Genomic DNA, 23,290 nt, shown 5'->3' on the forward strand with positions numbered 1-23,290 from the left:
ACCAGAGAACTCTCTCTCCTCTGTCTCTCCCTCCCTCCTCTTTCTCTCTCACTCTCACTCACACTTCCTCCCTTTTTCTCTCTCCACAGAGGAAAGGTTATTTGAGGACACCACAAAAAGATAGCTGTCTGAAAGCCAGGAAAGGAGTTCTCACCAGAAACCACATCAGCTGGCTCCCTGATCTTGGACTCCTAGTCTCCAGAACTGTGAGAAGTAAATTTCTGTGGTTTAAACCCTGAAGTCTGTAGTATTTTGTTATGGCAACTCAAACAGACTAATTAATACATGACCACCCAGAGGCCCTGTGCCAGGAACTTTCAGTACCCAGCAGCTCTAGAATTCTGTTCAGGGCCTGGTTCTGCCCTGAACCTGGGCCAAGCACTTGATGGAAAGGAAACAGAAGTGACTTTGTCATGGGACCAATCCTTTGTTTTCAATTACAGCAACTCTTGCCCTTTGAAACTTGGTAACTTAACAATTAAGGCTGACATTTCAATGTACAAGTATAGCACAGATTGCACTGAGCAGGTATCACACATGGTGTCACATCAAATAGTTTTATTGAGAATGCTTTTATTTTCACACTAGGTAGTCTGGATGAAATTTCACAATGAATGTCCCTTTTTCCAAACCCCTGTTCTGACTAATACTTCCAGATTTTCTAGGGGTAAAAAGGAAACCAAGCTTCAACACACTTTCGAATTAGTTTGTACTCACTGCTTACATTGATTTTTATTTTGCTACATAGCCCCTCCCCCAAAAAAAGTTATGTCAAGTTCAAGTTTCTTTTTCATTCAGTTCTAAATCATTTAAATAACTTTCAGGCAAATTTTGGTTACTTTTTAGACTACCAGAATGCAGTCCTTCTCAAATCACAGATCATTTGGCCCAAGTCCCTGCTAGCAGGGAAAAATTCAGAGGGTTAGGAACCGACCTCTGAGATTATAGAGTGGGCTTGATTATTTATGAGCTCCATGGCACTGTCTCAGGAAAGGTAATGTTGGTTTCATCAGCTATTAGAACAGAGTCAACAGTCACGAGGCTCTGCCTGACTCTATAGAGGTGTTGGGACACACAAAACCTCACATTCTTCCTTGGTTTCGAACCGGTTGGCATTGCCCCCACAGCTGCCATACCAGAACTGTTGGCAAGCCTGCTCCTCCTTGTTATAGTACCATTTCAGGACGTAATCCTGGCACTCGCCTTCCATTGGCTCCATGAAACAAGAACCTGCCACAAAACAAATGCAGAGAGTTGAATTTTCTGTATGAGAATGAGAAGAAAGGAGCATTGGTTTGGTGTTATAGACATGGAAATGAATCCTAGCCCTAGCTGTGTGACCTTGAGCAAGTAACTTAACCTTTCTGAGCCTCAATTTCCTAAACCATAAAAGCAATATTAAAAAAGAATCTTCAGCACAAGTTTGTTGTAAGGTGTCACATAACATATGTGAAAGGTGTAATACAATCACAGCTATTATTTTGCACAGTACCTAACACATGGCAGATACACCAAACAATGTATAAATGAGTTAGTGAATGAATAAATGAATAACTCTCTCTGACACCAAGAACTCCTTACTTGCTCAATATACTATTTCCCTCTTTTTTCAAACCATCTCAATCACTTGGTTAATCTCAAAGCCTTCTAATAGCCTAAGCAAATCCAGCTTATTTATTACTTATTGTACCTTGACACTTGCCAAAGAAGTTAACATAACTATTAAAAGAAAAACATGAGGACCTTGAAACACAAAAAAGCACTGAAAATCAACAAATTACAACAGAGGAAAATTTTGGATACATTGAATTTTAAATGAAATATTAATTTTTCCAGATATTCTTGTTTCAGGTCAGCTCTGCAGCACAGAATAGTTGTATCCTTCAAACTGTTTACCTCTGGGCCTTCCAATCACTTCCAAATAAAGAAGACATTGTCTTCAGAAAGCAAGAGTTAAAATTTGTAGTCTGTTCCTGGAAAGCTGCCTCCTCATTTCCCATTAGTATGATCAGCACAGACTAGTTTTCTTAAAGGAATGACCAGATGCGCTGGACCCAGGAGGATGAGATACATTCTTAGGTAAAGAATTGTCTTACTCCTTGAACAGGTGAATTGAAATTGGCCTTCTGCATGACTCTGACTCTGGGGTAGGGGGAATGGGTAAGATATCAAGTAGTGAGGGCCCAGGAGAAGGAGGCAGAGCAAATGCTCCTCCAAAAATGTATCAAAGTCAACAGAAAAACACTCCACTGGTGAACTTTTGACTGTATTCTGTAGGTTCAACAAATAGATTCAGTGCTCAACAATCAACTAGTACCAACCTGTACCATGGCAAACTGGTTTCAAACTGGTTTCAAACTGTCAAGCCAAGGACTTGTTTAAATAGATTATTACTTTTCCTAGTGACATTTTGTGGCTTTTGCTTTTTGAAGCTCCACCCTTGCCTTTAATCTGGGAGACAATCAAACAGGGGCTGCTTCTCCTAGATTATTTTTCTAGAGCAGCACCGTCCAGCAGAACTTTCTGCAATGGGGGAAATGCCCTATATTTGCAATGACTGATACATTAGCCAATGCCCCTGTGGCTATTGGGTAATTGAAATATGGTTATTGCAACCAAAGAACTCAATTTTCAGTTTTATTTAATTTCAAATTATTTTATATTTAAATAGCTGATGTGGCTAGTAGTTGGTCAGCACAGCTAAAGGCAAGTAAATCCTCAATGCTTTAAACTACTTTTCTCTAAGGTATTCTTTGCATCCTAAGGAAGCTTCAGAGTTTTAAGTATTCTTTTACCAGCATGATATGGCATTGGGAGGGTAAACAAGTTTTCATCCAAGTAATTATTGTTGGCCCCCAATTTTACACTTGTATTATTTTTTTTCATATTTTAAACTATTATTCAGAATATTTTATTTTATTTTTTTAATGTATTTTATTGATTATATTGTTACAACAGTTCCAATTTTCTCCCCTTTTTAACATAAGTGTTAACTTTTGCCTTCTTGGAAGAATTCTGCAGCAACAATCAGTTTTACTCAAACAAGTCCATGGAATCCAGGAATGAAGAAAAGGGGAAGAGAAAGAAGAGAGCTGGATAGGCATGAAGAATAGCTATGATGAAATTGTAATTTGCTTGGGCTGGTTCTCTCTCCTGGTATATATGTCTCAAGCTGTAGCCCTACCTGGAGGACAGTAAAATAGATCTGTGTGCTTTGGAGATTGAAAATTGCACCAGGACAAGAAGTGAAATTACACCAGGACAAGAAGTGACATTTAATTCTTCACAAGTAGGGCCAATGAAAGGTTACAGGTACTATGGCAGAATTTGGCTTAAGATACAGGGGCACAAAGGAGACCATGAAAATTTAAGACAATGTGGGGACGAGAAAGGATTCTAAGTAGAAGTGAAACTTGACCTGAGTATTAAAAGGTGAGTAGATGTAATCCAGATGGACACTGCAGAGAGGATGCAAATGGACAGATGAGCATGAGCAATGGGATGAAGACTTGGAATACAGAACAGGGCATAAGGGGCAACTGCAATTACAGCAGGATTATGTAGGGAAGGGGGAGCCGGTAGGCCCCAGAGGACACAGCAGGGACTAATCACAGAGGCCTGTGTGCCTCATCCAGGCACCTGAACATTATCTTATAAACCACTGAGAAATAAAGAAGAAGAGAAATGGCATGATTTCCATTTTAGAAGAATTAATTTGGTGTTCAGAATGGAATTGGGAGGACAAGTTGGAAGAAATGAAACCCGTTAAGACAGCACTGCGATTATACTTGAGGTGAAAACCAAGGTATGAAGAGGGAAGATTGTGGAAAAGGGAATAGATCTAAGAAATGCAGAGGAGGAAGTCACACCAAGATGTGGTCACCAGTTGGAGGCAGGAGGTGAGGAGAGGACACAACTAGTGATGTTTGGGTTTTGGCTTTCCATTACTAGGCCAGTGGGGGTTCATTCCAGGAAAGGAATAGAGGAAGAGAAGGCGTGAATGAGAAAGATGAGTCTAGTTTGTTTAACTGAGTTTGTCTGAGATGACAGCGGGCATGTGCAATGGTGCCATCGGGAGGGTAGCTGATTGAATACATTGGTCTGCAGCTCAGGAAAGAGTTAAAGATGGAAGCTATAAATTTGGAGTCATCAGTACAGAGGGGCCAGTGAAGTCACGGTAGGAAAGCTTGTGCTGTAGCACATGTAGAGTCCTTAGAGGCTTGAAGACAGAACCTTGGGGAAGGCATTGTAGGTTTAGGGCCCCTCATTTGCATAAATCTCTTCTAAATAAATATCCACTTTTGAATTTAATTTAATAATTTCATATTCTTTTCTTAAGGAGGACCCTTAAATAGCATAAAATTCAGGTTCCATAAAACCTGGATCACTCTGGGGTTGGACCTGGAAAGAGGAGCCCACAAAGATGGAAGGGTCTGAAGTAGAACAAAAGTAAAATATCTCCGAAACCAAAAGAGGAGAGAGTCTGTCAGGAAAGGTAACAGCCACAGTGGCCACACCCCAAAAAGCTCAAGTCACCAAGGTCTGAAAGAGCCCTTTGGGTTTTTTTGACAGTTGGGAACAGTTGAAAACAAGAGACAGTTCTTTTTTCTGACTGGAGAACAGATAGACAAGGCATACGGTAATTCAGGATGTTGCAGAAAGTTGCACCTGGCCACTTTTCTTTCTTTTGAAAGCAAAAAAAAAAAAAAAAAAAAAAAATAAGGATAGCAGCTAGAGAAACAGCCATGCAGATAGGAGCTGGAGGAGGTGGTGAAGATTTAGAATAGCCTTGGAATACAATAGGAGAAGGACTGATCAGAGCCAAGTTACAGAGTGGGTGAGAAATTTTCGGAACCTTCAGGTTTCAGTTTTTGACTGTGAATAGAATTGGATTGATGACCAGTAAACTCTCCTCCATCTCTTTCACCCTGAGTTTGTGGGAAAGAATGCCTTAGAGCAGTGGTTCTCATCCTTGGTCGCTCAGTAGAATTACTGGGCAACTCCCCGACCTGGTGATTCTGATCGAATTGGTGTGGGATGAGGCTGATGCACTGAGAATTTTTTAAGATTCTTAGGGGTTTCTAATTTATACCCAAGACTGAAAATCACTGCCTTAGTAAGGCTACCTGAGAATATTTTATACTTAAAATAGAATAATCAACAAGATAACTTCTTCTATGCTTAATTTTTAGGTTAAAGAGTAAAATGTTACTATCCCTACTGGGAATACCCATTCCTCTATCTGGTTTGCTATTTGTTTGCTTTGGAATCTAAGAGGTAGAACATATCCATATCTTAATAGCTAACTTGGATTGTATGCTTACTCTGTGACAAACACATAATTAACAAATTTTATTCTCAAAACAACACTATGAGATAGGTATTCACATGATCTCGCTTTACAGATCATAAAACTGAGCTACAAAGAGTTAAATAACTTTCCCGTGGCCACTTAGCTAGCAGCCCCAGATGGAGAACCACCTAGGCACATTCAAAACCTCTGGGTAAGGCCCTGGCCAGGTAGCTCAGCTGGTTAGAGCATCTCCCAATGCACCAAGATTATGGGTTAGATCCCTGGTCAGGGCATATACAAGAATAAACCAATGAATGCATATATAAATGGAACAAATTCTCTCTCTCTCTCTCTCTCTCTCTCTCTCTCTCTCTCTCTCTCTCTCTTCCTCCCTCCTCCCTCTCTCTCTTCTTCTCTCTCTCTAAAATCAATTTTAAAGTAAAATAATAAAATACCTCTGGGAAATTATTTTATTTAATCTAAGCAGGATTGACCACACCACTCACTAGAAAATCTTCCAGCCATCTTTCCCCTGCCTTTTAAAAACTTCAGAGTCAAACCCCTCCAAATCTCTTTATAATGTGGTCAATGTTTTGCTCACTTGGTTGAGCCCATGTAAGAGATCGCACGGCATTTGTATTACTACATGCTATAATCTTAATTAATGCTACAGTTGTTTTAGATGGATCCAAACATTCCTGAAACTTGGTCAGAACCTATGTGGCCACTCATAGATGAAGGAGCCTTCCACAAACCAGTGCATTTTCAGGAGCATGTTGCCACTTCTCCACAATGAAACACAGACACTTCACAGGGTGCGCCCCCATCAAATGCCTTAAAATAGCTTCCATTCAGCTCCAGTTTTACATTCAAGTGAAAGTTAGCCTTTGCACTAATTTCTTTAACTGCATATAAGAATTTGTACATTTGGAAGGAAAGTATATAAAAGCTAAAATTTGCATGTTAACAGAGTACATAGGAATTTTTTTTAAGATAAAGATTTTGAAAAGTGAATTCAACCTAAGGAGCAAGAAATAGTTGGTTTTTACCATAGACAGTGCCTGGATTTATTTCTTTTCCATTTTTCTTTTGTTTTGCAGACATTTCGTGTTCATTTCCTTCAGTGGCATATTCGTTCTTTTCATAATTTTCAAGTGCTTCTTTCTGAGTTATAGATGGCATTGTGGCTGTTCTGTTGTCCTCTGGAAAAAAGTCAGTTGCTTCAAGTGCTTCTAAATCATCAGCAAAGCCATGCCAGTGTTTGGGCAACCTGGGTAAAAACAATTCATGTCAAACTGCATAACCTAACCATGAGAACTGAGAGGTTCAATTTCCAATTGATATTGCTGCGGTCAATAAGTTTTAGATTTGGGCATTTCCCAACGACTTTATTATCACATTTGGTACCTTCTTCGGTTTGCAGAGGTGTTTGGAAGAAAGTAACAATAAGTTAGCAGTATTGATTTTACTTCTTTGGACATAGGATTAGGAAAATGAGGAATGGGGTGGAATGAAAATTTTTATGTTTTGCTTTTATTATATACTTATGTGTTTTTTTGAATATTTTATATTGGTCCTGTATTACTCTTAAGGAAAGAAAAACCAAACCATATTGGAATTGTCAAATACAATAGTATCTTAGCCTCAGTGCCCTGGCTGGTTTAGCTCAGTGGATTGAGCGTCGGCCTGCGAGCTAAGTGTCGTTGGTTCGATCTTCCAGTCAGGGTACATCAGAGAAGGAAAACTCTGACTCCAAAAAACCTCCGCTGCCTTGCGGCATACCTCTTCAGGGGAAAGGCTAAGGGAGTAAACCCCGACAGAAAATCCGGAGCCGGAGTCCCTAAGGCGGTTTGACGTTGTAGTCAACACCGGCAACTCCTGCGGCGCACCTGAACCCAAGCTATATCGACTCCGTCTTTCCCTTGGACCCTTCAGCTGCAAAGAGAGGGGGGGTCTGCTGCATGGGCAACAGCAGACCCTCCATATTACCCTGCCCAGGCTCTGTAGCTTCAGCGTCATCACAAGATGTCGATTCAACACGGGAGGAGACAGATACCATGTCACTCCCGAGTCGGACTGCACAGCCATTCTCGGCGGTGCAGCTAGACTCTTAAGAAGCTACACCATCGTCTCTCGAGACGGACGGCTGCCGACGACTTAACCTCAGTAGTTTGGATAAGATCAAGGACTGACATTGCATGTGACCTTTCTTTAGGGACAGCGTCCTGCAGGGGACAGAGCCATGAAACAGCCTCAGCCTACCTCTTGATAAGCCTAAGAGTCTGCAGCCGAGTGTCCCCTCGGCTGGGGCCCCCACATTCTTCAGTGAGCTCTGGGGGTGGGTACTGATTTGTTCCACCTAAAAATACAATGTAAAATTCAAACCAAATCAAATAAAGTATAAAATAATATAAGACTGAAATATAATTAAGCATAAAGTAAAATAAAGCATAAAAACAAACTATCCATTAACACACAAAAAACTTAAGACAAAATAAAATCACATAACTCATAAAATAAAGTAAAATGCACAGTAAAGCAAAATGAAAGACAAAATAAAAATAAAATCAAACAAAACATAAAAACTAAAAATCCACTGACATAAAATAAAAAAGATGTAAAATAAATTCAAGCAAAGCATAAAATAAGTACAGAACTAAAAGCAAATTTAAAAAATAAAAACATAAAATGCATCTTGTATAAAGTAAAATTACAACATAAAAGAATATAAGAAAACCTAAAATTTAACCTAACATAAAATATTAAAAAATTAAATTAAATTAAAACAGACTAGAAAAGTGATTCATTCAGCCTTCTTCTCATCCCTAAGCCATCAGCCACATATTACAAATCTCTCCTCCATCTCTTACAACAATAAGGAATATAAAGTTCTAGGATCACATAGTTCACTAGTAGCAAAACGAGAAGTAGAACCGAATCATTGATCTTTGTACCTCTCGAACTGGAGAAGCACAAATGCTGTGTCAGTACTTCTAAGATGTCCATCAGATTCCCTTTTATTCCTGCAGTGTTAAGGGGCAGATGTCCCTCAAGGCTCCCAACAGGATGTCACACACACTTATAAACTGAGAAATTCACATCTCCCAGCAAGGAGGGTAAGAAGACCTCACATGTCACAACAAGGCACCCTGCACATGACTTGTTCTGGACAAAGCCCAAGACAAACTCCTGGAAATGTGACCAGGATAATATCCACTCCTGAATCCTAACGATCTCTATTATCATGGTAGGGATGCAGCTTTGATACTGGTTGCCCATGAACCTGGTTCAGTTAGTTCTGATAGGAGGTGTGGCCACTAGGACAGGAGGGGGAGAAGGATTTGTGCCAAGAAGCACTGTCAGCATGCCTCTTAACCTCCACTGTTGGCTTCATCCACCCAGCCTGAGGTGGGAGGCCCTGGAGCCTTCCTCACTTCCTGGCAAGGCCCGGAAGAAAATAATGTCATATACTCTTATTACTCAAAGTGTGGTCCATGAACTATCAGCATCAGCATCACTTGGGAGCTTGTTAAAAATGCAGAATCTCAGGCCCCAGCTGAGACCTACTGAATCAGAATCCACATTTTAACAAGATTCCCAGGAGATGCAGATGCATGTTAAAATTTGAGAAGCGCTTTGCACACTACTGGATTCGGGAGTCTGGATTATGGGAAATAGTAATAGCAATAACTATGCTTTATATGTTCAATTCACTGGTGCTTTCAAAGCCCCTCCATGCACATATTTGAATACAGGCTTCACAAATATGAGGCTATAATTCTCATTTTGGTAAATGAGAAAATCAAGAGGTTAGGTGGGGACCTGAGGCCTCCCAACCACCAGCTGACAAGAAAACAGCACTAGGCTTGGTACAACGTCAGAGCAATGATAGCTCAGTGTTTTCAGGAAATGGGGTGCTTTCTAGGGACTCTATGGAGGCTGTGGGGCTGCATATACCTCAGCAACAATGCAGGTTCAGTGGGCATCTGCTTGCCCAAATGCCAGGCTGTCCAAGTATTTCTCCCCACCCCAGCCCACAGAGGGCAATCCCAGTGCTCAGGGACTGCTCACTTTTTAGGAGATTCAGGAAGGCCTGCACGAAACCGTGGGCGTAGGCCATCTCTGGGTCTGAGATCCCCTGCAGGCGCAGCAGGTGCTGCTCAGAGGGGGTGCTGGCCACTCGAGCCAGCTCGGCCAGCTCGTGGGTTCCCACACCGGGGCCCAAGACCAGCACAAACAGAGTGATGCCCTTGCACTTGGCCTCCAGGGACAGAGTCCTTAGCTTCTCCCGGTCCCAGCTGCTGGTCTCACTGGCCACGATGGCAAAGAGAACCTGTGCCCTCCTGGGCAGGGGAGCTTCCAAAAGCACCTTCTCTAGTGTCCACTCGAGGGCATGACCCAGGGCCGGGGCTCCCTGCAGGGGGTGGCCCACAGCCTCACGAATGTGCCTCTGCATCTGCGTCCGGTGGCCATAGGAGGTCAGGAGAAAACCCTCAAGTACAGGGGAGCGTCCCGCTCCCGGCCAGAAGTCTGGAGTCGTGTGCGTCACCAGAGCCACGCGCAACCCGTGGAGGGACACACTCGGCTGCGCAGCCACCTCCAGGTTGTTGAGCGTGGCATCCACTAGACTCAGCGCAGCACGGAACACGTCGGCCCCGACGCTGTGGGAACTATCCACCACGAATGCCACGTCTGCGTCCATCACCAAGGGTCCAGGCATGACCGACCTGCACTCCAGGGCTGGTTGGCACTTGTCTAGGAAGGAAGGGTGGGGAGAGGCCAGAGTTACTGTGCATGTCTTTCCTTTCTACACAAGACTTGATAAGAATTGCCTCTGCTGAGTGCTATTTGCATTGTGTTGACAAAGCCAGCAGATGGGTGCTGTAGGTAAATGCCCGTTTTTCAGAAGAAAGAATTGAGATGATTTGATTTCACATTTAACGTTTTTAACCACTATCTCATGACTTCTTTTTTTTTTTAACTTATTTGGTTGTCTGTTTACTTATTTTATTTTATTTTTAGAGAGCAGGCAAGGAGAAAGAGAGGGAGAGAAACATCACCGTGTGGTTGCCTCTCACTCGCGCCCCCAACTGGGGACCTGATGTGCAACCTAGTCATGTGCCCTGACTGGGAATTGAACCAGCAACACGTGGCTCGCAGGCCAACGCTCAATCCACTAAGCCACAGCAGCCAGAGTTTCCATTTGACTTCTTAATCTTTAGGTTCAGACATCTGCCTGGTTCAGTCTGGTCCTACCTCTTACTGGGTATGTGACCTTGAGCAAATTACTCAGCCTTCCCACTGCTTGAGTTTCCTCATCTGTCAGACATAGACAATGATGATAATAATAGTACCTACCTTGCGAGGTTTAAATTTAAAAAATGACTTAATATACGTAACTTCTGAGAACAATGCCCAGTACAGTAAAAGTTCAAGCTCAATAAACACCAGCTAGGTCTATGCTTCCACAGGACAGGGAACTGAGGCCTGGAGAGTCAATGTGTCAAATGAAATGATGTATGTGAAAGCAGTTCATCAGTTGTAATATACTCTGCAAATGGCAATTACTGCATTTGACTTGACCAAGTTCTCGGGACCAAGTATCTCATGGCAGTGTTAGGTCTTAGTGTGGATCAAGAAGAGGGAACAATTAAATCCCCTTTTGATTTTACCAACAGGACTCATTCTAGCCCTGGGTGATGCAGAGATGGACGAGAGCCCTCCACACATGGGCATGCATTGGTTTCAGCACAACATTCTCTCTGGCACAGGCTAGTGTGAGGTATGAAATAGAGTAATGGATGCTGAAGACACAGAGACATTGAATGACTTGCCAATATCCCACTCGTGGTCAATGGTAAATCCAGGTCTAAACCAGATCTCTTGACTCTTGGTTTAGTCAGTGCTCTGCCCTTCACACTAAGGAGATACTAAGGACAGAACCTGAGCCCAGCCATCTACAGGAACCTGGCAGGACAGGTAAGTAAGCAGAGCAAGCTAGAGGTAAGACAATAGGGAGGGGAAGGAAATTCAGTATTCCCTTACTTATCATGAGTATTACGTTCTAGACCCCCCCTTGAAGTAGAAACCTTACATTTATTCTACACTCTTAAACCTACGCAACTTTAACAACATACGTATACAGTACCGCAAAATCCCATGATGTAGCGAAAAATCTGCAATAAATAATTAAATTTAATATTTTTTAAAATCCCGCAATACAGTGAGGCCACAATAAGTGAGAGGGACTACTGTGTGGGGCACAAGCAAACACTTGCCTCATCAAGTGCTGGGTAGGCACAACTCAGCCCTGGCTGACTGTGGCCACATGGGAACCCAACACCTGTGATCCTCCACACTAGTCTGACTTCCTAAAAAAACTGGTCGTTTATAATTAATAGGAAATTCAAAGATTCTAAAATTCTGCACATACCAAGAAAATATACATCTGCAGAACCGAGCTGGCCTGTGCCCACCAATTAATTCATCTTATTCTAAAGACATCAGTCTAAGAAGAAATGCTCTCCAGACTTACCATAGCAGAGAACACAGCGTGCCACGTGCTCCACGTCCTGCTGGCTCTTAGTCTCCCAGGTGAATAGGTGAAATCTGTTGGTTCCATCCATCTAATCCAAACACATACACAAAATTTTCATTTACTGAGTTAAATTTCAGGCTATGCTTTTTTTTTTTTTCAATTCAGATGAGAAAAACATTATTATGACATTTTTAAAAGAATATATAATTATATAAACATGTATATATAATTTGGCATTATTCATTACAGTTATTTATAGTCATTTATTTCTCTGGAGGTTGGATTGTCATTGCTGTGGGTACATGAACTGTGGATCTTCAGACTCCCAATGTGCGTAAAACTCAACAAATGTTGTAGTGGTGGAATGAGGGTAAGTGAATTCAGGGTTCAGTCATTTGTGAATTTCATAAATCTTTGGTGACTGTCCACAGCACGCAAGACGCAATGTGGTGGGAATTATAAACATGAACAGTGCCTCCCATTAAGGAAGCAGTCACATAAATCATACCACATTAGATTGGAAAGAGGCAGCACCCAAAGAGAGGGCTTTCCAGAGTATTCTTGGTATTCAGAGTTGAAACTTATCAAAACCAGAAGGCAGGAGTGAGTAGAAACGGGGAAGGCTATGTAGAGATGGTAAATCTGTTCATCTCCTTCACTTAACCTTTCCAGTTAGGATTACTTAATAGCTGGTATCAAGACTGCAAAGCAAAATATTAATAGTAAAAATAATAAATCCAATAAAATCCATGTGCCAAATGGTTAGATATTCAACAAACCCATTCTTTCTTCTTCCTAGTGCCACAGCAACACTTTATTTCCCACGCTCCCTGCAGTTAATTGGGACCATATGACTGGGGTCTAACCAATGGCATGAAGGCACAAGTGATGCATGCCATTTCTAGTGTATGTACTATACTCCATTGCTCCCTTGGCCCTCATCTGCCAGCCAGATGTGGAGGATCCAGGAAAAGTTTCTGAGGTCAAAGGGATGATGAGGACCACTGATAGAATGAGTCTATGCCCTGAAATGGCTGCATGCAGTAAATGCCCTCCTACCCTCCCCACACATACCCAAGGTCCCACATGTATTTGTGATAGATGGCAGAAATAATACTTCATTGTATCAAGCCACTGAGACTTGGGCATGAATGATTTCACCATTAATCTGCCCTGACTAATATAGACTAGTTGCATCTCATGGTGAAACTAGAAATACACTCGGATTATCTCTCTCAGGAATTGAAGTATGGTTTGCAAAGAGGTGGATATCTAAGCCTACTTATGTCCAATCTCTTTGTCCACTTTCTAGCAAATCATATAGGACAGAGCTCCACTGAAGGTCAGTTCCTCCTCCCTCATCCCTGTGGCCCAGACCACATTCTGGTAGCATATAAAGATGTCATGCTCACTCTCAGAGAGATAGATAGGAAGGGGTTACTTTGAAAAAGAACTTTCTATAACATATATTCCATACAGAGCTATTTACTCTTTCTGTTTAGGACTGTAGCATATCCCAAATATTCTCTCAGAATGAGCTTACTTAAAGAAAAAACCCTTGTGAAGAAAGAAATATGAGGACTTACAAAACTTTTGGTTATGCTAATGTAACACCAAAAAACAAAGAAGACCCAAACATGATAACTTTCCTAAGTCTACTGAGAAAAAAAGTGAAATACATCCTCTCTTGCTCTTCACATGGCAAAAGCCTCTAAATTATGCTTTTTCCTGACTTAGAAATTCAAATCAACCAAGACTGATTAAACAGCTACTGCACAAAAGTGTTAAGCCATATGGAAATGCAAAAATGACAAAGCCACACCTTCAAATAATTTAAGTGGAAAGATAGACTATTTTAAAGAAAGAGACCCAACAATATGTTTTAGGAACACAGAAAGGGGACACTAATTTAAAGACGAAGGGATAGAGAGAATCTGAGGAAGATAATAAATCTGGCACTTTTGTAAGAATGAACGGGATATTTGCCTGGCAAAGAAGCAGGGAAAATCATTACAGTATAGAGGAAGAGCATGTACAAAGGCCCAGAGGTAGGCAGGTTATCTATAGAATTCTTCTCAAGGCTCCCATTCCCCAAGGATTAGAGAACACCCACCTCCAATGTGTAGCCACACAGCACATCTGAAAGCCTGAAACTCCTTGCCAGATGGAGGAGGCTGACATGAAATATGGGTGTCGAGTTGCCAATATTCAACATTCATTCAGATCTACTCCACATGATTATCAGTTCTGAGTACTGACCAAACCAAATGGACTTAATTAATTATCAGGGATCAGAGAAAACAGTGTAGACACACATATGACACATTAAAAGCTTTACTGGAAACCACATGAGACAATTTGGAAGCCTTCTAAAATCAGGATCCCTGGCAGGGTTTCAGGAGTTGTAAGGAGGCTGAGCTAACCCCAGGAGCATCAGTTTTTATCCCAAGAGCTGTGGGGAAATCCTAGGATACATTATTTTCAAATCACAGGAAACAGGGGTGAAGTGTGCTATGAAATGCAGAATTTGTGTGAATTTTTAAGGTAGTATGAAAGACTTCAAACAAATCCAAATATCTTCCCAAGTTTGTACAAAGGAAGAGCTCATGGAAAAAGTATATGCAGCGCAAATGGATTACATGTTGTGAACTCAGGTCCTAGTCCTTGATCTACTATAATTGGCTCTGTGATCATGGACAAACTCTGGCCTCAGTTTCTTTAGCAACAGTTTTAGGTAGGGATCAATACTGCTAAGTTTTCTTCCTGTTTCGACACAGCCTGGTCTTCAATCACTGTTTCCTGTATCTGCCTCATGTTCTGGACACTCTGTTACCTTTCCTCCTCTGAGCAGCTGAGAGGATGCACTTGTCCATCTGTTTTTCTGTTGGTTAGAAAATGACCAAATTGAAATAAATTGGAACTGTTAAAAACAAAAACTTGCATCTTTTTAAAAACTTTTCTTAGGAAGAATAATTTTATGATCACGTTTAAAACTTTTCCTGCTCCTGCAAAAATAAAATTGTGGGAACAAGTATACAAAAAAACACAATGAACGTCCACAGGGAACTATGATTCAGTATAGATTTATCTGTACATGGTTGTTATTAATTAAATTTAATTACTTGGACTTTGGAGTTGCCAGCATGGTCTTTGTCACTGATAATGGTAGACAAGGTAATTCCTGAGAAAGTTCAAGCTGAGATCGTGTTGGGAGAGAATCCCAGTGTGAGAAAAGAAAAGGGGCTCTATACAGTAGTCCCCCTCTCTATCACGGTTCACTTACTGTGGCCTCACTGTATCGCGGGATTTTAAAAAATATTATATTTAATTATTTATCGCGGATTTTTCGCTATAACACGGGATTTCGTGGTTCTGTACACATATGTTGTAAAAGTTATGTAGGTTTAAGAGCATAGAATATGTTTAAGAACATAAGTCGTCGGCAGCCGTCCGTCTCGAGAGACGATGGTGTAGCTTCTTAAGAGTCTATCTGCACCGCCGAGAATGGCTGTGCAGTCCGACTCGGAGTGACACGGTATCTGTCTCCTCCCGTGTTGAATCGACATCTTGCGATGACACTGAAGCTACAGAGCCTGGGCAGGGTAATATGGAGGGTCTGCTGTTGCCCATGCAGTAGACACCCCCTCTCTTCGCAGCTGAAGGGTCCAAGGGAAAGACTGAGTCAATACAGCTTGGCTTCAGGTGCGCCGCAGGAGTTGCCGGTGTTGACTACAACGTCAAACCACCTTAGGGACTCCGGCTCCGGATTTTCTGTCGGGGTTTACTCCCTTAGCCTTTCCCCTGAAGAGGTATGCCGCAAGGCAGCGGAGGTTTTTTGGAGTCAGAGTTTTCCTTCTCTGATGTGCCCTGACTGGAAGATCGAACCAGCGACACTTAGCTCGCAGGCCGACGCTCAATCCACTGAGCTAAACCAGCCAGGGCAATAAGAACATAAGTAGTGTTTTTAAAAGTGTGGAAAAGGTTAATAAGGGAGTGGGAAAGGCTAATAAGGGACTGGGAATCATTTACAAGTGTGTGGGAAGGGTTTATAAAGCCTTAATATATATATAAATACTAAAATAAATGTAAGGTTCCTACTTCGTGGATTTTCACCTATCGCGAGGGGGTGGAGCATCTAGAACATAATACCGCAATAAGTGAGGGAATACTGTAATTCTTTCTGCAAACTCTTACCAGCACCAGAGAAGGAAATCTCAAAAATAGAGTACCTTAAACACAAACCAAGTGATCTGCTTGAGGTTTAAAGCTTTACTATACGTTGAATCAGCATCTATGGTCATTCTCAAACAATTTCATTCCTTAATGTCTAATTATGGTCTATACGGACAAGTTGTATCCTAAAGACAAGAGTATATGGGGAGTGGGGGGGGGTAGATGCACTACAGGGATATACATTAATAGACAGAAAGACGTTTTCTGAAAGAATACAGACAATCCTCACACCTCAGCCCTCACTTTTAAAAAACTCCCCATGGGCCCTGAGCTAGAGAGACCCATAGAGTCTCAGCTGCTGTGTTAAGCTGCCAGGGGCCATGGGACAATGTTCATTCCTGGAGCTGAGCTAGAGGAGGTTCTTGGCTTAGACAGATAGGAGGAGAGGTATAGGAAGCAAGTGCTGTGGAGGAGGATTTGCCTTGGACAGAGGAAGAGCTAACTTGACCTTAAAGAGGGAGAGTTAGAAACAATCTGGCATCCAGTTAAGGTAAGGACTCAGGGAACAAGGAGGAAAAATAGGGGAAGGACACAGAATAGTCGCATAACCTGTGACTGACCCCAGGACCGAGACTGCTGTGAAGCAGTGGACTCTTCTTGGACTCCCCTGCAAATATTAGGAGCTGACATTGGATTGATGGTGTTAGATGGCAGAATGGGACAAAGGGAACCAGTCATATGGGAAAGTCAATGCCAGGACTATGTAGTTTAGAACAAGTCATTTCACCTCTGACCTTTCCTTACCTCCTTTGGAAATGCAGATTATCGTTTCTAACTTGTAGGATAGTTGAGATCATACCAACACTCTTCAAACTTTAATATTCATGGAAACTACCAGGGATTTTGTTAAAAATGCAGAACCTGATTGACTACATCAGAGGTGGAGCTTGAAATTTGGCATTTCTGACAAATCTGGGTGATGATGATGTGACTGATCCCAGGACCACATTTTGAGTGTTGAGGGGTTAAGATGACAAGGCAGGAAAAGCATGTAGCATGGTGGTTAGAAATTCATAGATGTTCACCATATGGAAGCTATCCAATTTAATAAGCAGTTACCATGCAAAGTTGCGATCTTAAAGACCTTGAGAAAATGAGCTTGCACAGAGAAAGTGTCAGATGTCCCTGTAGGCACTATCTCTTATAATTCCCACAACAAACCTGTTAGTGTATCTCTGTTTTATGGGTGAATAAATTGAGATTCCAGTGGCAAATAAAATGTCCAGATGACATAAGGGACAAAGCCAGAATTTGAAGCCTCATTGCCTACTTCCTTCCTCAGTTGGTGATCTTGGCTTTAGGGGAGTAACAATCTAACAGAAAACAGCAGCCCCCAAGGTCTCTGCAGGGTGGCTCTGAAAAGGCCTACTTGGGCAACCCAATATTTTCTTTAAAAAGGAATATGAATTCTGAAATTATATTTAAAAATTTTTAATCTTATTGGCCTTCCTCTTAATATGAAAGTGAGCAAAAGCAGGTTTACAGTTATAATATAAATATATAATACAATAATGAATAAATAATAATACAAGAATATATGTTTCATGTACTCATAACTGTAAACTTACTTTTGCCCACCCCTATGTTTTCATCTTCTAAAGCTGATTTTATTTTTTGTCTTCGTGATAGTCAGAAATCCAAATCCATTCTTTGGATTTTTTTTTAAAGAGCAATATACAGAAATAAAAATAGGGCCAGTTCACAGATCTATTTCATGGCATTATTGTAGTGATAAAACAAATTAATTCATGGAAAGAATTTTGAACTTCCAAACTCTCTTCCTGTTTTTGACTTTTGATTTAAAATCCCATTGCTAATGGGAATTCCAAACCTTAATCAAGTTATTCAACTTCTTTGTCTCAGTTTCACCATCTGAAAAATGAGCCCATATTAAGAGTTAACTCATTGGGTTGTTGTAATGATTAAGTGAGTCAGTAAGTGGGAAGATCTTAGAACGGAGCTTGGCTCAATAAACATGAGCTTTTTCTTAGGTGTTGTTTCAAGGGAACATATACTAAATTTTTTACAAAGAACAATTAAATTTGAAATCTGGCACACAAATTACATTTTTCCTATAATCCTCTGGTTTTTAACTTTTAAACTATTGGGTGAATGAAGTAATCTTTTGAGACACAAGATAATTAGACACTTCTTGACAATGGGGCTGGGCACACATAGTCCAAACGCTATAAAACTATTTTACTTAGGGCTGAGAGGAGACACTAGATGGCTTAAAAAATCTTTCCAATATGTCCAAAACCTTCAAACATGTTTAAATGGACTGAGAAGTTAGGGGATCTGTTTATATAATTGTTTCAAATTGAATAGCCATCATTTTGCCAGAAGCATCTGGGTGTTTTTCTGAAAAATAAAATAACATAGAGGTGAGAGAGAAAAATCTCCACAGATAGTGCAAGAAAGCCCTCAGGCTGGTAATTCAAAAGAAAAATCACAGGATATTCATACACTCCTAACTGGATTTTCCTAAAGACAGAGCACAAAGTAGGGGAGGTTAAGGGCTACACTATGCCCAATTGTGAAGAAATGGAGATATTTCTGAAAGGTCCTGAAAGGGGTAGTCATTTTTACAGTTTATAATGTCACCAAAAATGAGGTCACTTATTACATTGAGCTGGCTAGCACCATTTAACATCCTTTCTAAACTGTTAAATTTAAGGAACAAGGTCATTTCCCAGTGTCCTGGGGCAAGAATATATCCCCCCAAAAATGGAGAAGAGAGCAGATAGAAATGACAGAATTGAGGTTTAGGTATACTTAAGCTAGCAAGTTCTTTTCATATACCATTACATCCTTTCACTAGGAACCTAAAGCAACAAAGAGGGAGAGAACATCTTGGCAAAAGGTCACCTCTACATCAGACCCAAACACTGTCTGCCCAGGACCCCCTCTCAGAGAGTAGCACTGATGAGCATTTGGGGGATGTAACTTAACTCTGAGTGTCACCCTCCAATTGTTAGGTAATTATACCAGGCAAGAAGTCTAGACCCTCTCCATTTTAGAACTAGCAAAATGATACTCAGAAAGATGAAGAGACTTTTCAAAAGGCACCTCATTGTTGATTAAAGAGCCAAAGGCAAAAGCTACATCTTTAATTTAAACTACCATTTGTTATTCTCTTCCTTTATTAATCCATTCAGTAGGTTATTAAGGGCTGCCCCATACCCACTAATTCATCCTTGTCCAGATATCCTGCTAACCAAGAGGGATGTATGTAACCTGAATAAGGAATTCACCCTCTGCATTTTAACCTTGTTTCTCAAAGCCCAAAATATTTTGTCCATCCTTTCCAATAGTTTGCAAGATGTCATAATTTTATCTATTGATTAGAAGCATATCCACAGCTGTGTCAACAAAATCTCTCACCTACCACTTGCTGCACACTCAGCATTCAAAGAAAATTAAGTGGTCTAGCACAGCTAAAATCATTAGCTATTAGGGTGAACAATATAACATTTCCATTTTTGCTGGTCAAAAAGAGTTGAATATTGTCAGTGTTACATGGCTCAACCTAACACTCATAAGCATCCCACACTCTTTTAAACGGAGAATACCAGTCTAGATTCAAGGTGGTAGAAGTGGTTGGTGAGTAGGTGGATGATACACTCATCTCCTCCAACAACCAAACTGGAATTACATCTAAAATATAGAGCAATCAACCTGAATAACCAATTGAAGATTAGCTGAAGAGTGGTCTTATAACCAAGAATTCACAAAAGAAGCCACATTGAGACTGATAGGAAGGACAAAGATACAAAAATGTTTGGCCTCATTCCCATGGACTGCAGCTGAGATTCCAGAGGGATGAATTAGCTGCAAAGGTTCCTTCTGAGAAGTGTGGGGTCTTAACCCCAAGCAGGGCTACCCATGCCAGGGCACCAGAGCCAGAAGGGGACACCCACATTAACTCTGGCTGTGAAGATCAGCGGGGACTCTATCTGCCAGGGAGATACAGGAATCAGCTGGAGACACAGGCACCCTCTTAAAGGCCCAACATACAAAATCTTGTTCACAGCCACTCATGCTGGGCTCTGGTGGAGGGAGGGCAGGGTAGGCTTATAGTCACATGAGGACAGTCTAGGGTCTGTGGCTCTGGGGAGAGAGCTGAAGGGACAGTGGCCAGGATCCCTGTGTCCAGTCACTCTCCCACACCATAGACACCATCTTTCTTGGGTGGAGCACTCCCCTCCATATGGCATCAGCCTTGGAGAATGTAATAGCTTCACCCTGTGGAACTTGCACCCTGTTGAGGAGTCAGCTGCCTGGGACAATGTGTAGAGGTCTGGGCAAACTCAGGGGTATCAGTGACTGAGTTGTGTGGCACTGAGGTGGGTGTCATTTCCCCCACTTTCCTGTGAAACTGAATGGTGCCTTCTCCCTCACAGGAAACCAGCTAGCCCCACCCTTCCCAACTCCTGGTGTGCTGCCCTGCCACGGTCTGGGCAGAATCCCAGAAAAATTGAGTTCCGTGGCACTGGAGTTGGGGCCACTCCCCCTATTACCCCCCAAGCCTGACCAGCACCTCGCCATTACAGGAGATCTCCTAGCCCCATCCTCCTGACTCTCTGTGGCTCCACCCTACTGAGATGAGGCTCTTGTCTGAACCTGGGATGGATTGAGTCGTGTGGCTGTAGGACAGGGCCATTTTTCCCTGTCATGCCTGACTGGTGCAGAGCCCTCCCTTCATAAGTCCAAATCTGGTCTGTTCTGGCCTGATAAACTCTGCTGGCCTCACCCTGATGACACCCTGAGACCTTCCCCTCCACAAAGGTGGGTGAGCACCCAGCAGGTGGCAGCTAGATTTAGTATACCATGGCACAATTGCTGAGTGACCTCAGACCCAGCACTGGCACCAACTTTGAACCTTTTTCAACCTGGTGAACACCACTCACCCTACCTGGTGACTCACTGAGAACCTACCTCATATAACTTGAGTACTGCCAGGGGCTCTTTCCGTGACTGAGCCTAAGAGGCAGCCAGAAATTAGAAGCAGGTAGAAGTGAACTTTGGGGTACCTTGGGACTTTTGCTGACCTGCCCCTGAGCCCAGTGCTGGTAAAAGCTAGCCCTGGTGCACAGCTTGGTCCTTCTCATGAACATCCAAACCCAGCAGAGGTAACCACAAACTGCGGATAGCTTTATAGCTCCAAACAAGTTTCCAAGGACCTGTCACAGGCAGTATCTGATATTTGTCTACATCAGAGTCCCTCCCATGAGGCCCCAGAACCAACACACCCATTGGCCAGCTTCAGACAACATCAGAGCAGGATCCAATTAGCTTCACAAGCAGCATGTCCAAAGGAAGATATTGGCAGGCACCAGACACTACAGAGGCAAATTCGGCTTCATGTGGTCAGAACCTGCACAGCAGCTTAGACCATGTGGTCCAGGTTGATCCTCGCAGTCAGCCAGCCTGAGAGTCAACCCTACACACAAACAGGCCAATCGCAATCAAGACTCAATTACAACAGGAGTGTTCATATAACTCACACAAGGGAAATTCCTGGAGCAGCAGGCTCAGATGATCAAACAGACTGCACCACTGGGTCCCACAGGATACCTACTACATAAGGCCATCCTACCAAGACTGAGAGTCATAGCAAATCTACCTAGTACATAGAAACAAACACAAAGGGGCAGCTAAAATGAGGAGGCAAAGAAACATGCCTCAAATTAAAGAACAGGCGAAATCTCCAGAAAAAAAGCTAAATAAAATGGAGGCAAGCAACTTATCAGATATAAAGTTCAGGAAAATGGTTATAAGGATGCTCAAGGAACTTAGTGAGAACTACAACAGTGTGAAAAAGAACACAGAAAGTCTAAATATAACCAGTTGCAAATGAAGAATATACCAGAAGGAATAAACAAAACAGTAGGTTGGATTAAGCAGAGGATCAAATCGGTGATTTGTAAAACAAAGTAGCAAAAAACACCCAATGAAAGCAATAAAAATAATAGAATTTTTTTTCAGATGAAGAATGTCTAAGGAACCTCTGAGAAAAAATAAAGCATAACAACATCTGCATCACAGGGGTACCAGAAGGAGAAGAGAGAGCAAGATATTGAGAACCCATTTGAAGGAATAGTGACTGAAAACTTTCCTAACCTGGTAAAGGAAAAAGACACACAAGTCCAGGAAGGACAGAGTATCAAACAAGATGAACTCAAGGAGGCCCACACCAAGATACATCATAATTAAAATGGCAATGGTTAAAAACAGCTAGAGAAAGTTAATTACATACAAGAGAGCTCCCATAAGACTGTCAGCAGGTTTCCAAACAGAAACATTTCAGACCAGAAGCAATTAGCATGAAATATTCAAAGTGATGAAAACCAAAAACCTACAACCAAGACTACTTTACCCAGCAAGGCTATCATTTAAAATTGAAGGATAAATAAAGAGCTTCCCAGACAAGAAAAAGCTAAAGGACTTTGTTACCACTAAACCAGTAGTATAAAAAATGTTAAAGAGTCTTTTTGAAGAAGAATAAAAAGAAGGAGGAGGAAGAGGAGAAAAAAAAGGAGACAGAGGAACATATTAAGAGAATAAAATGGCAATATATATGTACTTATCAATAATCACTTTAAATGTAAATGAATTAAATGTTCCAATCAAAAGGCATAGGGTACCTAAATGGATAAAATAAAAAGACCCATATGTATGCTGTCTACAAGAGATCCACTTCAAAATGAAAGATACACACAGACTAAAAGTAAAGGGATGGAATTTTTTTAAAAGCTGGGGTAGACAAAAAAGACTTTAAAACTAAGGCTATAGTAAGAGACAAAAAAAGACACTGCATAATGATAGAAGGAGCAATCCAACAAGGGGATATAACCCTTGTAAACATTTATGCACACAACACAGGAGCACCCAAATATATAAAGCAAATCTTGATGGACATAAAGGGAGAGATTGACAGTAATACAGTTGTAGTAGGAGATTTTAACACCCCAACGACGTCAGTGGATAGATTTTCCAAATGGAAAATCAACAAGGAAACTACAACCTTAAATGACACACTAAATTGGATGGATTTAATTAATATCTTCAGAGCATTTCATCTCAAAGCAGCAGAATATATATTCTTTTCAAGTGTATATGGAACACTTTCTAGGATAGAACACATGTTAGGACACAAAAGAAGTCTCAATAAATTTAAGAAGGTATAAATCATATCAAGTATCTTCTCTGACCACAATGGTATG

The 23,290-nt window shown here is 41.5% G+C and overlaps 1 protein-coding gene across 1 annotated transcript in view; it reads right to left on the reverse strand.

The window, feature by feature from the left end:
* Window positions 1-543: 543 nt before the first annotated feature.
* The window catches only part of LOC150005126 (collagen alpha-4(VI) chain-like), a 116,704-nt gene continuing 93,957 nt past the window's right edge, over window positions 544-23,290 (reverse strand). The window contains exons 33-37 of the mRNA XM_090283009.1: window positions 11,829-11,919; window positions 9,365-10,048; window positions 7,556-7,652; window positions 6,343-6,563; window positions 544-1,230 (exon numbers count right to left, since the gene is read on the reverse strand). Of these exons, the coding sequence (XP_090139135.1) occupies window positions 1,055-1,230; window positions 6,343-6,563; window positions 7,556-7,652; window positions 9,365-10,048; window positions 11,829-11,919 (1,269 nt within the window). The 3' untranslated portion in view covers window positions 544-1,054. The remainder of the gene's footprint in view (window positions 1,231-6,342; window positions 6,564-7,555; window positions 7,653-9,364; window positions 10,049-11,828; window positions 11,920-23,290) is intronic.

This window comes from Furipterus horrens, unplaced genomic scaffold (genome assembly GCF_987537825.1).
Source record: "Furipterus horrens unplaced genomic scaffold, mFurHor1.1.pri manual_scaffold_7, whole genome shotgun sequence".
In the NCBI taxonomy this organism is placed as follows: Eukaryota; Metazoa; Chordata; class Mammalia; order Chiroptera; family Furipteridae; genus Furipterus; species Furipterus horrens.